The sequence below is a fragment of the Varanus komodoensis genome, unplaced genomic scaffold, assembly GCF_004798865.1.
Source record: "Varanus komodoensis strain SLA01 unplaced genomic scaffold, ASM479886v1 scaffold5, whole genome shotgun sequence".
NCBI lineage: Eukaryota > Metazoa > Chordata > Lepidosauria > Squamata > Varanidae > Varanus > Varanus komodoensis.
This window is the reverse complement of record NW_025336087.1, coordinates 11613846-11631977: the sequence shown is the minus strand read 5'-3', so window position 1 is coordinate 11631977 and position 18132 is coordinate 11613846. Positions and strand designations below refer to the sequence as shown.

Here is an 18132-nt window from a genome sequence, read left to right as displayed (position 1 = left end):
TGATGGCTCAGATTCAGTAACTGAAATTGCTTCACAGCTGCAGTACTTACAACGAAAATTAAGCACAGAGTGGACGTCTTCTCACATCACAACTGCTCATTGAAGGTTAATTTGCCCAAAGGGACTGCTGTGTCATGCTAGGTGCCCTGTTTGCTATGGCTTGCCATGTTGTGCAAATCCAAATAGCAGAGGGTGTGTGTGGGGGGGGGGGAGTTTAAACAACCCTCAAATAACTAAAAAGCCTTGGGTTGAGGGTTGTCTAGCCTTCCAATAACACCATCTGCTTAGGCTTATACCACATGAGTCATGATGCTGGCACCATGCAAAAAAGGCATCCATACTTGCTTCTCACAATGTGAGAGTGCCCACAGGTAAATTTACCTATGGTTGAAACAAAAAATGGCTATAAAATGCGATTAAATAAATCAAAACTAAGCAGTCAAATAGTTCAGCGAGGGAGGAAGCTGAAAAATGGGATGATATGGAAAATGGGAATGTAAACATCAGAATGTCTGGGCAGCAGAGAAGGTAGCCAAGCTGAAACAGTCTCCTTAACATAATGTTTTATATGGCTTCTTTATAGTTTCTTCTAGACCTCTGAGTCAGATTCTGAAAGTGCACCTTAGTGCCAAATCCATTAAAAATGCCAAGCCTCAAGACATAATTTGTCTGTACAGGAAGAAAAGACAGAGGCTTTCTAGACTTTACTCTGGTGGCACATGGATTTGTTGCTCTTTGTATGCAAAGGAGTGGAACCTATACCATAGTACATTTAGACCATATAAGAACAGTTGAAGGAAGTGTGTACATGAGCGTTGCCCTTTAAACTGCTTGTGAAGCTTGGGGGATCTTTTATCACTGCAGGGAGCCATTTTCCAGGAAGTCTGTGATCTCCTAGGTCAACTGGATTTAGAAACCCCTGCTGTGCATCATCAAGGTAATGAAGAGAGCAACCCATACACTTGCCCACAATTCCTCAATTAAATTTCTATTTCCAAACTATGCCAATGATAGCACCTTCTATTTATTTTTGGGAAATGGCACAGACTTCTGCAACAGTATGTCAAGGTGCAAGTTCTTTTTTTACAGGCCACCTCTAAGTGGCAGTTTTGGTGCCCCAAATCTGAACTGTGCTATGATACACTACATCTTAAATCAAACCAGTTTTCCTCCCTCAGAGATGAGCCATTCTTGTTTATGTTACTTATTTAACATAGAAGTTAATTAATCCCATCAGTTTCTACTCTCCCCTTTTTCCAGAGCACTCTGTTTTGTAGCAAAGACATGTTGCATGTAAATTGTGACAGCAATAAGGCTAAGAGACTTCTTTGAGAAAGAGAGCCATCTAATTATTCCTGTTAATTGACCAGCTCCCAAATGCAAAGGCAAATTTGTGGCAAATGCACAAAATCAGAGCCTTTGCAATCAACTGCCACATTGCCCAGCATACTCTGCTTTCCTTAAGTGTCATTGAGCAAAATGTTCATTACACACATCTCAAGTCCCACAGACTGAACCTTAGTATCAGAATCCTGCAGCATAGCAAGAGATTACACACTGCATGGGAAACTGACCAGGGTACCTCACACACCAGTGGCCACCCATCTGCTTTTAAGGGCCCCTTAGAGCAAACTCCACAAAAGTTATGGAATCTTCTGTGAAACAAAGCCATACACTGTTGGCTTCCTATGCACAGTTTCATCTCTATGATACCTACACAGAACAATTTTATCTTTCTCTTGGCATAGGTATAAAGAGAAAGGCTGTTTTCTGTATGTTTAGTAGAGATGAAATGCTTTTATCCTTTTGGAAGGAAATATTTAGTGAAATATCCACTAACATTAAACTGTATCCCCTTGGGGATTTGAGATTAATTTTTTTCTCCAAGCCAATTTCAAACAGACCTCTTTATCTGTCTGAAGAAGAGCATGATACCATAATTTTAATTTATTTTATTCATTTATTACATTTATATCCCACTCTTTTTTTCTCTTGCAAGTCAAGTGGTTTACATGATTTACATGATCTATTTCTTCTCCATCTTATCCTCAGAATGACTCTTGAGACTAGGCTAAGAATCAGTGACTGACCTAAAGTCAGCCACTGAGCTTTGTGGCTAAGCAGGAATTGGAGCCCTTTTCTCTCAAACCAAAGTCCAACAATCTTAACCACTATTCCATACTGCCACTGCCAAATGCATGAAAAGTGTAAGCACAGTGACTGAGGAACATGATCCTTGATACATAACTGGCATACAGAATTTTGAGATCAGGTAGTCAAAAGAAAAACCTGCAACACAAAGCCAAACTCCAGGAATGGCCAAGCTTGACATGACTCATTTGTAACAGTTGCCAAAGGGCCTCATTTCTGACTGGGCTCCCTGTATCTCACTAGTTATTTTGAGAAGAAACCCCCAGCTGATAGCCTGGTTTAATCCTGAAGATACTGTTTGCATTAAAAATCATTAGAAAAATGTTCTCCTGTTTTGCTTCTCTCTATTTTTATTTGTATTATGATTATACAATTTTCAATAAAACACTTCCAAAAGAATCTTAAAGAAAGAGAAGGGCTAAATCAATTGTAATAGCCTAAAATATAGTTTCAGCACACTATCATTCTCAGCATCATTTGAATAAATACAACAATGGCCAAACATAAGTAAGGAGCGGCCATGGACCCAATACCAAGGCAAACATGAAGTACTGAAAAATCAGTTTAGGCTTCTAACTTGACTGACTCGAGTACTGAGAGTGCATCTTTATATTCTTCAGTTTCTTCCAACTCTTTTTCATTTTCCTGAAATGAAACACAATTTTAAAAGACTTTCCACTATTTTTAAAACAGCGGTTTCAAGTTCCATCCTCCTAAAACAATTGTATATACAAACTGCCATCCTACAAAAGCTGAATGTTTGTGAAGCAAGGGCTAGAGCTGCATTGTATCAACTGAATGACCAGTGTGTCATGTCACATAACTCCAACAAGGAGCATGGGTTATGCAAGGCTTAAACGACTTACACATAAACCTATGACTGAACACTATTTATTCAATGATTGTTCAAGCCTGCAGAATCCACACTTACTGAGTTTGCACAACATAAATGCCAAGAAGGGGCTGCATATTCAGAATGGCAGCCGCATGTACAGAAGTTTCACCATAAGGTTAAATAAACTCATGGTGGGCTATTATGTTGTTTGATCAACCCAAATGAATGGAGGTATTAACAGTAATAATTTGGATTGCTTAAAATAGCATTTATTAGAAACTATATTTCTGCAATAATATATATTGTATATGATTTTTCCTTTGTAGTAAACCCCATGAACTTCAGCCCAAAGTACATGAGGGCACAATCCTATGCATATTTAAACAAAAAAGGTACTACAGCTCCCAGTATCCCTCCAGCCAACCATGCATAAGACTGCACTCTAAATCATACAAAACATATAATGTCAAATGGAGTTATTCTGATAATTATTTTTATCAAGTCTGGTCAACTTCTATTAAAAGGAATCATCAGAACAAAACTGAATTAAAAGTAGACACATCAAGAGAAGCTAGAATAAAACTAAATAATGAAGTTAAAAACTAGAATTCAATTTTTAGCTGGACACTTCCAAGAGATCAATCTCCCCCTCCTTGTTTAAGGAGGGGGAGATTGCAGAAGATTTAGGGGGAAACAAATGTTACAATTAAGCATAACTCCTATCTGGGTTATTTCAAATCATAAAATGGTAGCAAGTCAGTCAATTAAAATATGCTTACACCCAGAGAAGCAAAGAGACAAAAATTAAAAATGTATGACTCTATGCAGCAACAGAAACATTAGAACAAAATGACAGAAGCTTAGAGCTGAGTTTCCTGGGTATATGAGTAATCTAGATGCATCTAAATCCATCCTGAGGCCTGCTTATGAGATGGAAATATCTTTGGCAGATGAGCTACAATGGGAACTAAACAGGAGGAATGTCTTCTTGGTGGATTTCAGGATCAGGGATCTACCCTGTTCCCCATTTTGTTTAATATCCATATTTTTCTAAGCGAGACTGTCTGGGAATTTCAAGATTGATGTCATAAATAAGTCGCTAAGATCCAGCTGCATTTATCTGTTGATAGAATGCTATTGACGTACTACACTGGTTACTGGGGATGAAAATGTATTAAACAAACATATAATCCAGACAGTACAAACATATCCCTAAACAACAGAGCTGCTAAGGAAATCAGCTTTTTTGGACAAGGTAACTATCTCCTTGAAAATCAGATTCATAATCATCAGGATACCCTTGGATCCAGCTTTTCTCCTGGAAGTACAGTTGGCAGCCACAGCTGGAAGTACCTAGCTGTATCCATATCTGGAGATGATATCATTATGCAATATACTGACAACACTGGAATACTGCAATATATTCTACTTATAACTATACTCTACTTGCAAATTCCTTTAGGACGTGTATCGAAAGATCAGTTGGTCCAGAATATGTCAGAGGGCTTTTTAGGTTAGAACAAAAATATAAATTTGGATACGTTATTGAGGAAGAAAAGTGGGAGACTATTACTATAGTAGATTCTCAGTTAACCAGCACCCATGGGGATTGGTAGATGCTGGACAATTGTAGTTTTTGGATGCTTGAGAGTTACTGTTAAAAATAGGTCTAATATTATAGTTAGTCCCATACCATACCATACCGTACCATACCGTACGTACTGACTTGCTATTAATACTGAAATATAGTAATTAAAAGCAAACTAAGACAAATAAAGACAAATTTCTATCTTCTCAGATTGACAAACCAACATTAAATTCCTCCATGAGCACTGTACAACTCTCATCTTTCTCAAGCCTTTTGCATTTCCATCTTCTGCTTGAGAGTAAGTACTATGCATTCATCCTTACTTGGGACCTGTTTCGGCATGTTTGGGGTTGGGTGAGGACACAAAACTTCAACAACAAAAGATCCCAACTGCCCGGTTTGTTTACACACGGGAGACAAAAATGTGGTGCACGAAGCATGGGCTTACTCCCAGTCACAACATGGTGTGTGCCACACCAAGTTTAAACATACATTTCTGCTAGACGTTGATTTAATTTTAATTTTAAGTACTGTTTCTTCAATTTTTTTGCTAGTTGCTTGAGTTCCAGTTAAAAGAGTCTACTGTATCTTTAGTGTCTCCTTATGGCTTGTCAGAAATATCTGGTCAGCTATTGTGGGGAAACAGGATATTAGACTATTCCGAAGGGTTGTTAGGATCGTTTCTATTTCAGCAGAATTATAAGCTCTGTTTGCCAAATTAATTATCTATTTTTTATTGGTTCTATCTATTTCTGTTAACAATATCTTAATGTATTTATTTTACTGATTACAAATCTTATGTTTTAGGGTTCATGGATTAAATGAGACTGTTAACTACTCAGAGTACTCTTTATGTAGAAAGATGGGATATAAACTTAATAAACAAACTAAAGGAGTTGCTAAGTCTTAATCCAGACATTAAAGAAATTGTAATTTCATGTAGTTAAGCCACATTGAGGGTCACTGAAACAGAAAGTATGTGGCAGAAATGTTAAACAAAAATACATTTCTGCAGAGACTGACTGCTTCAGTGTTTGAGCAGCACAAGTTATGCAAGTAGAGTAATGTTGGATCTAAGCATTAGTCCTCTTGGAGAACTTGTGCATGATTAAGGGAGCAATCCTGTGCATGTTTGGACAGAAAAAAGTCCTACAACTCCCACCAGTTCCCAGCCAGGAGTATCATTTCTGTCTAAATGTACATAGGATTGCAGCCTGATAATTGTTTCTTTATATTAGTCATTCTTTGCCCTCACAGAGAGAGGAAAAATAGGAAAAGGCAAAGACATACAGAGAACAATCTGTGGGACTGATTCAGATTCATGCTGCCTTGTGGCCCAGCTCAAGAAACACTTCCCAAGGCTATAGCAGCTTATGATAGAGAGCGAATGTTGGTTTTCCCAACTTGACCTGTCTCAGCTTACTAGCTTTGTATAGGAAGAAGAGTTGGAGAGGAAAATAGAAAAAGCAACCAAGTGGAAACTTTCAAAAACATCAGTAGAATGTCTACTAATGCACATACTGTAGCTAGTAGCCCAACAAACTCTGGAGCAGTTAGCTTGAGAAAGAGTATATACCAGCAATCAAGATGAGTGGCACACCAAATATTTCAATTTACTTATTTGTTCTTTTAAAGGCAAGCTACATCTACATCCTTGTAATCTGTTACAAAAATAGCTGCCAATTATCTCTTCTTAGAGAAGTATACAATATTAAGTTTTCTTTGGCAAGATTTTTAATATAGTTCTAGATTCAACAAAAATGTTGATACAATGTTTATGCCACACAAGTGTAATAATTAAAAATAAATTCATTACTCTTACTTGGAATGTAACCAGTTAGCCCCTCCTGCTGACAAAATAGTTCTGGAGGGTAGAGGACCCAAATTTTGGAAGCACAAAGAGATGGGAGAAGGGAAAGTCATGCTGCATGATCAGAAGTACACTCATGTGAGTACTGGATTTCACCTATAGTTAACTATTTGTATTAAAATGCACAAACTTTCAATCTACAGAAAACATATATAGTTTAAAGCTCTGTAGAAGAAAGTTGAACCATGGGAATACAGTACACTAACATCAAGAAAAACAGTGAAGTTGGTAAAATGTTCTGTTTGGCTCACCTTAAGACACAGAGCACACAAAGGGGCCACAAAGACCAAACTTTTTACTTTAAATAAGTCATGGTGGCTTGTTTGCCTTTCTTTCACATCAGATCCATAGACTACTTGAAGGTTATTTCCCCTTCAAACAAGTTATGCCACATGGGTTTAGATAATATGATAAGCCATGCCAAAGCACATAATTAAGAAAACTCAATTCTGAAAGGTTGGTGGGGTGATAGTGTCACAAAGCAGAAGACACACAGAATGTCATATCCTGTTTCTGTGTTGCCATCCTTTGGCATGGTGTACATGGCTTTCTTGCTGCCTCTACTTTATCTTCACAACAACTCTTCAATAAAAATTTTACTGAGAGAGACAGCAATCGGTTGTATGGCTGGGTAAGAATTTAAGCCAGTGTCTCCCTAAACCAATCTGACCCTCTATCTATTGCAGCTCATCAGTTTTACCATTGCACCAACCCAAAAAGAAAAGATAAACAACAGAAATTTAAGGCTACAAGATTTAATCATTCCAAAAATTTAGCTAATTGAAGTGTTGTTCCAAGTTTTAGTAGATTATTTTTGGGGATAAGTTTTTAAATTCTGTGGGTGAAAATTAAAGAACATGCTTTGTGCTTTGGGAACAGAAAGGAAGAGAATTAAAATGGGCTTGCTAGCTATTGAGAAGTGGCTGCTTTATTTCTGAGTTCTTACACTACTTCCAGTGAAGTATCTATATTTTAGTGAAAAAGTAATAAAATAATGTTTCAGTAGTAAAGCTGCATATATAAGATTAATCAGCTGATTATCTGCTTTCAAATTGACAGAACAACAAAATTATTCCATTCACAGCCCTTCTTCTATACTTACTAATAGCTGAGCAAGATCAGCATGTGCAGCTTCTAATCTTCGTTGGCAATCTGGAATCATCATTCGAGATTCTTGCAAGATCTCAGTCTGCAAAATGGAAGTTCATGAAGGGCACAAACTGCTCAATGTGAACACACAACTTTATGATTTATACTAGCGGCTTATAATCACACAAATACATTTGCTTTGTATACTCATACATACATATTTTATTAAGGAAATCATACTTTTTATAACCAAAGCAAGAACTGTTCAAGTGTTTTCCATGAAATATTTGTTTTAAAAACTATTTAATACAAACTATTTCCCCTGCTGTCACAAACAGCTTCGTCCAAAATGGGATCAGCTGGTTATATAAATATCTCCTGCATCTTTTGGGTAATAAATAAAAACAGTGTTCAGATAATACCACACAGAGATAATTACTGCATGAAAAAAATTATTGAGTTATTGATCACATTGTATGCTCACTGCAGGAGGTTCTGACTAAACGAGAAAGGTAAAGAAAAATGAAAAGCAAAGACCAGCAGGCTCATATTTTTGATGCTTATCATGCATAAAAAGTTATTACTCATCCTTGGGCTTCGTTTTACGAGAGATATTATTCTCACCATGCTTTTTGAACAAATTTACTGATTTGGCACCCCACTGAATTTGAACATCTTGCATACATCTACAAAAGACAATTTTATAATTGCACAGAAAATCATCCTATTTTATTTCTTGGAATATTTTTAGACCTCAGATTCATGCACTGAAAAGGTGGCATAAACAGCTGATTCTGTAATGGATTCAACCTGGTTAGAAATGAAAATCAATTAGCAAATCTATTAAGCATGAAGATTCTTACAGCAATGAAAATACATAAAGCTATTAATGAGATTCAATGTGCACAACTGCAAGTGCTTGTAGCTATGAACAGAATGTGTCCCAAATATGGCTGGCACCTATTCCTTTATTTCATAAATGTATATACTACTTTGACCAAAGGATAAGAAAATATAAAAGAAAAAAGCAGTGAATATAATGACGACACCAGTATTAAAATATTACAACAAAATAACCATTAATACAACAAAAGAACCAGCAATAAGACAATTACAGACCTCAGGGAAACCCTTTGTAATGAAATGGGTAAGGAGACATCTAAAATCAAAACTGTAGATGCCTTTCTGATATCAATCTAAGTGAAAGGAAAATATTTAAACTGCTGGTTTAAATCAAATTCTACACAAAAATTTTCATATATTTTGTGAAGAATGGTGCAAATCTGCCCACTAAGCTACTGTTTCACATTAAGCAGGCTTTGTATCTCTTTGTCTTACTGAATATTTTGCATGCTTTCCTTTTTACCAAAAGGAAATGTCTTCAACATTTTCCCTTACAGGATCTTCCTGATGACTAGCACTTATGTCAGTTAGAGATTATTTCCTCAGAAGTAAGTTCTACTGAGTTTAGTAGGGCTTCTTCCCAGGTACATGGGTAAAGGATTGCAGTCTTAGTATAATACAGGAAGGTACATACTGAACACTGTCATCTTTTTTTCTTTCTAGTGTTGCTCTGTTCTTCTCACCCAGTTTGGGCACCACATTGAGCTCAAAGAGGTTTGTTTAACTTATGACAACCATAGTGTACCAAACAGGAGTTGTTATATCTTGTGAATCTGGGTACTGTGAGTTATTTCAGGGTTAAACAACCTTCACTTAACTGGTTTATCACAGGGTTATGCAACAGCTGTTTAATCCTTAAAATATCTCATAGTAGCCAAGTTCACATGACACAGCAGCTCCTACATAGGGCTGTATATTAAAAATGGTCCCCAGTTCACCAGAAGTTAAATACTCCATGATGAGCCAGGCACATGAAAATTAACTTGCTCAAACTTAGACTAGTCTTAACCTCACAAGAAACTAAGCAACAAACAAAAAAGAAATGCCCATGATTGATAGTTGAAAGCAAAATATAATATTAATGGGCTGAAAAAATCCATTTTTAAAAAAATCCAAATTCCTTAATTTATTTTAAGCATAATTTTTTCTCCACCCTTGATATAGTTAAGTCAGTTAAGAAAAAAAAAAATCCTCTGCCTTGCTTGGCCCAACTGGACCAACACATAAGCACAGAACAAGAGTCCTAATCAGTCTGTGCCAGTGCTCATATGAATTTAGTCAGAGAAACTGAAAGAACTCTCAAGAATGAGAGCCATTAGCTAAGCTGGACAGTGTCATTTTCATGTAATTAAAATCTGAAATTAATGCCTATATTTGATAGGTTAGATAATTACATTGTTATGAGATTGTGTAGGTTTATCATGTTTATAATGTGATTTAATTGCACTCAAGCTATTTTTGGTCAGAAAAAAATTTATTATTTGATGTTCTTAAAACATCTGATTTTCATTTTTCTTAAATCTTTCTTAAATCTTCATCCACTCTGATGTTAAAGGGTATGCATTCCAGTGAAGGCTGTAACACTAAAGGTATAAGCTATGTTAGTCAAACAGAAAGGAGTTCTGCAAGTCCCAGCATTATCCAGCCAGTGTCAAAGGCTTTGTGCCCTAAATGTTCAATTACTAATGCTTCCTTAGGACTTCAGGACCATGTGGCACCATGAAAAGTGCACCTCCTGAAGACTGCAAAAATCAGACAGAAACATAAAGGATGAAGTGCTGTGGAGCAGCTTTTCAGGGCAGAGCAGAAAGAAGGAACTTGCAAAGACTGCCTGCCCATGTCTTCCTCCAACATGAAAGTTGGAATGGGCAAATTTCCACCTACCAATAATCTGTATTCAATCTGTAACATGTAAGACCACAGGATTAGCCAACCTGTTCTCCTCCACATGTTTTGGAATACAACTTGCAGAACCTATTTTCCATGCTCATTGAAGCTTACGCAAAATGTAGTTCAAAACCTCTGGAGAGTACAAGGTTTCCTGGCTCTGTGCTACCTGACTTATGAACTAGTGGTTCACCTCTTTACTGATAATGACTTGGTAATTTTGCTTCAATTCAAGCCAAGCAAGATGGCTTTCTATATTCAGTGCCAGGATTTATGGAGATGGTACAAAGTAGGTATATTAGTGAAAAGGACAAATCACTCCCTGAAATCTCTTGATGTCATAATATAAAGTTATACTATGTAGCAGAACAAGTGAGATATATACCATATATTATAAGGAAATATAGGCAAAACTAGAATTTCATCAATTTGAGGGATTCTTGTTAAAAGTATTTTAAATATGATAATAAGCATGTTATAAAAGTGATAGAAAATCCTTTCCTTAAGAATATGATACAAATTTGGAAAAAATATAAGGAAATATTTATACCATCAACTTCACTATTATATCCAATTATAGAATTAGAAGAATTTGAAAGTTTTAAGAATAAACAAATTAGGTTAAAAGACTGGTTAGAGAAAATGAATAAAAAGTAAAAGATAAAAGTAGTAGTTTGGATTAAGAAAAAGAGTGGATGAAGAGCTTATACTAAATCTGAAGACATGATAGTGGGAAAGGAAAAAACAAGACAATATGCAGATGAAAGGAAGAGTAAGCAAACTCTATAAGGTATTATTAGAAGATCCTCTTAAAGTATCATGGGAAATAGATTTAAGAACAAATATTAGTAATGAAGACTGGAAAAATATGTGGGATAAGAACATTTTAAAATGCATGTCAAGAATATTTTTTTTTTATAAACTAGTATGGAAGTGGTACCTAACCCTGGTAAAATTGAATCTTATGAACAGTAAATATTCCAATCTATGTTGTTGATGTACCCAAGGAGTGGGTACATATTTCCATATGTGGTGGGAATGCAAGTATATAATGAAATGTTGGAAAGAAGTTTTTAAAGAAAGTAGTAAAATACTGAGTTTAAATGTTGAAGTAAATCCCAGAATCACGTTATTGTCAATATTTTATAGGTTGCTATGGAGATGGAATATTAAAGAGTTAATAACAAACTTATTAACAGCAGTGAAATTATGGCAAAGAATTGGAAAGTAAAACATGATTATCAGTAGTGTGATTGCTATAGAGAAGTTTGGAATACAGTTTTTAACTATCACAAGTTTACTTGCAATATTAAGGTGAGAAAAGGCTTTATAAATAAGAATAATTTTGATGACATTTGGGGACTATTTATTGCATATGTATTAATAAAAGGGAAAGGTTTGGAACCCTCACAATATTTACTGTAATTTTGGAAGGAAGATGGGGGCTCCTGAAAGAGTAAATGAATTAACAGATATCTAATAGTCCTGGCAATGGGATGCATGGTTTTTGTTATGGCTTTGTAGAATTGTAACTCTTTTTAATTGCCTCTCTTTCATTTGTATTGGATAATTTTATGTAAAATAAAAAAAATCTCTTGATGCATTTTGCTAGAAGGGAAGGAGGGAAGGACAGAAAAAGGGGCCTCAGTCAGTTTATAAGAAATAAAGTTAAAAGAAAACTTTTGGCTGTTGCCAAAGTAGAAAAGCCTTAACAATTGATTCTAAGAACTCTCTTTTAAACCTAATTCCATATTCCAGTGATCTTCAGTGTCCTGCCTTAATAAACTGTGCCTTCTAAGCTAGAATGATTCCAGATCTTGTAATGTTTAATGGCACCTGGAGATAACCAAAACTTTATGTACATGAGAAAAGTATGCTGCACTGGTAGCTTGGTGACTGCACCAGTTTGGACAGACATGGTCGTGTGTATAATGTACTTCAACTTAATCTTTCAATGCATGTTTGATTTTCATTATCCTCGCTAAACTGACCCACTCTCCAGAACTGGATATATTGTTTCCAGGATTCCCTTATACCATCCTCATTAGCCCCACTATTCTGAAGTGTATTGACTGGCTTATGTGAGGCAGAGGCAGCAGTATCTGGATCCTTTTACTGAACCATTTCTCAAAGAACTTCCATCACATCTTGCTATTTGTGGTTATCAGACTTTTCTGTCATACCCCCTGCACAACAGCTACAACATGGGCAATTATTTAACAGGTGACCCTTTCAGTCATTTCACCTCCATGCTGAGAAAGCTGCTGTTACTGAATTTATGTTATGCATCTGTTAAATGCAAATAGTTATAGCTGCAGAAGACCTACTTTTGCACCAAAGATCCCAATGGATTCCTATATTATGCATTCAGGAAAGAAGACTTGAATTTAAGCAGCATTTAGAGATTGATTATACATTGTAAAGAATTCTACTTGAGGCTGCAGTTATGATCTTATTATAACCAATGTTCTTACTTCCAAGTAACTGATCTGTATCAGATTGAAGCACAAAACACAAGACATATTTAAGTTCAGGGAGGTACCCCTAAAATGTACACTGCTTCTGCTTTGCCACCCATCCCATTGTGACTATTTTTTCTAGTGCTGTCACTGAGGGAAACTTATCTGTTCAAAGTTGACTTGGGGCACTGAAATATAAGGACTGAGAAACATTTGAGACCAAAAGTTAACATTCAATTGACATTCAATTCATTCTGAAACTAGCCAAGCTGAATCCTCCACCCCACTCCTCCACACTGCAAATTTCTGCACCCCCTGACAAGCTGCTCTTGAGGGTCAGGGAATATTTAGCGGGAGAGGGAAGTTCAGGAAAATAGGTAGAGGCACCTTGAGTAAGCTCTGATTTTGTAAGCTGGCTTTGCCTTATTTCCCTTTATTCCACCCCCTCTTGAAAGTGTTTTCAGTTCTGTAAAAATCGATAACATATATTCCTGAGCTATGGAGTTCTTTACCTGCTTTTTAATTGCATAGTTCTCTCCATCCTCAGCTTTCATTTTCTCAATCTTTTCTTCTTGCTGTTTTGCTTCTTTTTCATACATAACCTTTTCCTTTGCCAAGCTGCACACAAAAAAGATGAATATTTTTTTCAATGATAAAAGACAATGCAAGTTTTCCTGACAAGTTACATATATATGATACAGCAGCATACTGTTTTCAGCCCTGTAGTCACTACATGAGTACTACTATATATTGACCCTTAATATAACTTGGGATCCAAAGGTTTGGCCGTAGATTTTTTTCTTCGAAAAGTTGACCTCCATGCCATATCACAACTGCTTAGAAATCAATCTTTAATATCAAAACGACCTTTACTACTGAGATGAAGGACTTATGCACTGAAGATACAGACCTATAACTTAAACAAGTGGTGCCCAGCATGTGCTGTTTAATTGCCCATCCAGGTACAGGTTTGTTGGGTCATCCAAACACAGGCTACATGGCTGCTTTGAGGGGGAACCAACCCCCAAATAATTGATAGCATATGGTTTGGCTAATCTGAGGGTTGCTTTCCATTCAACAAAGCCATAAGTCCTTCAGATCACTTGTTAAATGTTGTATCATGGCTGTGGCACTTATCAAGGAGTGTTTCACAGGGACATACTCTTCCCCTAACCATCAAAACTCAAATGTCACAAATCATTTTGCATTGTCTTTTATCTTGCTGGCACATTTTAAATAATTTTGCATTTTAATTACAAAACAGATGGGAAACTATAAGTAGTAGCATCTTCATTATTTTTATTTCAATTATAAATCTTGGAACCAGGGTTAGACAGTGGAGTCAGAATTATGAAACACGAGGAATTTTCCCTCCCCACATCCTCAAGAAATCTCACAGCATGTTGCAAGGGAATCTCTTTGCTTTCCACTGCTGAAAAGCTCACTGACCCTCACACATTAGATTCTAGTTGCACAGACTATGAGAGCAGTAGGCAGTAAGCATCTCTTTTCTACCAAGTCCTCAGCTGACCAATTAACCAATCTGAACTCTGCATCTCTGCTTTCACTGACCTGAGATCTTGTCAGGCTTTTAAATTTAAGGTTTTTATTTTAATTATTTATTACGTTCTAGACAGCACAACAGCCTAAGCTCTGTAGGCAGTTTGCAAAGGTTATAAAAACCATATACAAACACACACATAGAGACACAAATCTGAGAACAATTTTAAACAATAACATTGAAGAAAAATAAAAGCTGTTACCAAATTTTGGTCAGTGGGGATTTGGTCGCTTTGAACTTATCCATCCACAATACCCCCACACTTACCTCTTACCAGTGACTGGCAATAAAGGGTGTGTCTTTTCCCCATGCTATAGAAACCCTGCCTCTCTCTTACACTGGGAGGCAGATAGGCCCTGGGAGAGGACTTCCATGGGAGTGATTAGATGAGCAGTTTAAAAGTTATGTACCCCTGCCTACTGGATCAAAACTTTGTCTACTTTCCTTCCATCCGTTCCTTCCCACATTTACACAGAAACTCATTAAGGCATACATTATATATTGTACCACTTTTGTTAAACATTATTTTGCTTGTACTTACTAGGTAAACCAATATCTATTCTTTTTTAAGTTATTACTAACACTGCAAATACTGCTTTAAAACTAAACTGCTTGACTTTTTCTTACTTCCAATAAAATATGCTATTATTTCAAACTGCATTTCTAATTTCCAAAGCTTGTTAATCTCAGTGTGTCTACTTTCAAGTATGCAGTAGCAACTTATAGTTTGAAGTTTACATGTTTTAGGATGCACATATGAAGTCACATTCACGCTAACCAGAACAAATGTTCACAATCCACAGCTGTGTTACCTTTATTCTTTCCAACATTCCTGCATAATATATGCAATGCATAGAATTATGTACACATAGAATAAGGAGACATATTTATTTATACACGTTGCTTACCAATCAAGACCATTTCTGTGTTGGCTCTGAGACTGCACAGATTCTACTTTAAATGACTTAACATTTTTCTGTTGAAAGGATAAATTTTATAAACAAATACATAGCAAAATTACTTAGCAGATGGAAAGACAATGTTGCCAGGTCTCACTGGTGGTTAAATGTTTGAAGTTTTGCAATACAGCCTGCCAAAGAATGCAATGATTTTTTAAAACCCTTTCTATAAATACATATTATTAAGGAATCCAGAAAGGATGTATACACTACCTATGTATTTCCTACCACCCATACCTGATGTTATGGTAATCTGAAGAACAACCTCTGCATCTTTTAACATAAACCCCAATTGATCTACATGAAAAAAACTAGGATGTCTCACTCAACCCTTGGCTTCCTCCTCTGGACCTAACATTTCAGTTAAAGCAGCAGCAGGGATTGCTGTCTAAGAAGGTACAGATTAGGCCTCTGTGGTATGGAACTTCATACTAGAAGAGAAGACAAGCCACAGTCCAGCAAGGCATAGCTACCAACTAATACCAGCTCATTGGTGGACAGTCAATCAGACTGAAATCAGACTTCTGCAATCTTGTGCCCTTCCAGATGTTTTGGACTACAACTTCCAGAAATTCTGTCCAATGACCATGCTGGTTGGGTCCAATGGGAATGGAGGTCCCAAAGATCTAGAGGGCACCAAGTTGGGCAGGGCCACTTTGAATCATAGATACAATTGACAGAGAAGATGGTTAAGCAAATAACTTCATTTATTCAATCCATGAGCAAATACTAAAATTCAGTCATGTACTAACATCACAATAAAGTTGCTGACTAGAGTTATTATTAGCAATTATGGCCGTTCATTTCATTTGTAGAAGTTATATCAAATTAAACATATTCAGCCAATTTTTTCAATATGATTTGGGAAGTAACCAGAGGATCAATGATTCAGTGTTGATCTCTAGTAGGGTATTGGGGCACAATTGCTGGGCCACCAGTTTTATCAATCTTCTTAACAATCCATTAATATAGAATCCGCAACTCTGGAAAAATAATTTAAAGCTTGACTTATATATAAAACATTCCATTACATTTTTAAAAATTTGCATGGACAATGGTGGGAACTCCCACTCAGGATGGTTTCCACATAAACTTTTTTTTTGCTGTTTTTACTACCAAATGAAAGCCTTTTAAGATTCATTTAATTATACCTCAAAGGTACCACACAGGCAAATAATGATGGGATAGCAGCATCAGATCTAGGAAGTTCAAATGAGAACTTGGAAACCTGCCTACACAGGACCAACCTCTTCATTGAATTGGCTTTGCTATCACTTTATGGAATTAGTATCTTTTTACATTCCCCACAGTTCCTTGCCAGCTAGGCTACTTAGGGCCAGGAGGGGCTGAAAGTGTTCTGATGAGACACAGCTGGTTCAGTACACATTCTAGGCCAAGAGTGTACAACTCGTGGCCTTGCAGATGTTGGACTGCAACTCCCATTGGCTGTGCTGATTAGGGCTGACGAGACTTGAGGAACAGCAACAACTGAAAGGCTACAAGTTTGTTCTAGGCCACACATGCTCCCTGAATCTCAGGTTTGCTCAAGCTTGTGGTTTGCTCAAGCTTACCTACATTCAGAGCAGTCTTGTCACCACAAGAAAATTAGTGGATTAAATACTTCCCCAGAACAATACATTTTGATATATTGATAATAATCTGACATTTTAGTGGTGCCAATCCTAATGCTATATCAGCAAATTAGTAGTTAAGTATTGAAGTGCAAATGAAACAACTTTGCAATGACTTCACAGTCAGAAATTCCAATGGAAGTGCTGCATTGGTCCTATCTGATTCCTTAAGAGTGTTCACTATTACAGTGTTTAAGCTTACTTAGTGCTTAACCAAGTTTTCAATAATGGCCAGATCAGCTATATAATGCATTACAGAGCAAAGGAGAAGCCCAGGCTGGGGAGCTTGTTTCATCAGCTCCCAAAAAGCCTCAGAAGACTGATAGGGCAAGCTCCTCCCCACCTTCCCTGAGACAACTTAAGAAGCATAAGCCAGGAATCTCAGGCTTTCAGTTCCTAAAGTGATCCTTCAGTCAGCCAGAGAGAACCATATTCTGGTGCCTGAGGGGGTTTGGGGTAACATTTGTTAGTTTCTATATTAAAAAGTGGAAACTGCCTTGGATGCCTTGGTGGACAGTTGGTACAGGAATGTATTAATACTACACTCAGACAAGAAACTAACATGTATGTTAAACTAGGTGTTTCTATAACTGCTCAGGGATGAGAAACATCATGTGTGGGGTGCAAATCTGGCCCTCCTGGGGTTCCCTGATGGCTCCATCCTCTTTCCCCCATCCACCATCATTTGTTGTTTGTTTGTATGCGTTTTTTGCTCCATTCAAGAAGGGTGAAAGTAAGACTTAGTAACTAGCCTTATACTAAAATATGTGGCTACTTATTGTATTTTGAACCCCACTTGCTTTCCTTTTAGTTCACCAGCAGAATGCAGTGCTAAAAGAGCGTCTCTGAAAACGTATTTGGCCCTTCAACTGAAAAAAAGAAGGTTCCCTATCCCTGCTTTAGTCAAAAGGTGGAAACCCTTCATTTACATGCTCTTGTGCTTCAGACCTGATGTTCTTCATGTTATGAGTCCCAAATATGCTACAGTGACAAGAACATGAAGAAATCCTGTTTCTACAAGCCTTACAAACAAATACATCAAATACACATTTACATACTGCAGATGCCCAAGAATTTTGGTTGTATCCATGCAGACATGGATAAAAGCAGTAAATTCCAGCAGTTTCAATAAAAGATGAATGATTGAAATGTATATCATTTAAATTAAAAGGATGTTAAGTGTTTTAATGCAGACAGAT

The 18132-nt window shown here is 36.7% G+C and overlaps 1 protein-coding gene across 1 annotated transcript in view; it reads right to left on the bottom strand.

Moving 5' to 3' along the window:
* Window positions 1-2478: 2478 nt before the first annotated feature.
* Window positions 2479-18132, bottom strand: part of TBCA (tubulin folding cofactor A) — a 37244-nt gene continuing 21590 nt past the window's right edge. Inside the window, exons 2-4 of the mRNA XM_044445983.1 lie at window positions 13295-13400; window positions 7547-7633; window positions 2479-2796 (exon numbers count right to left, since the gene is read on the bottom strand). Of these exons, the coding sequence (XP_044301918.1) occupies window positions 2716-2796; window positions 7547-7633; window positions 13295-13400 (274 nt within the window). The 3' untranslated portion in view covers window positions 2479-2715. The remainder of the gene's footprint in view (window positions 2797-7546; window positions 7634-13294; window positions 13401-18132) is intronic.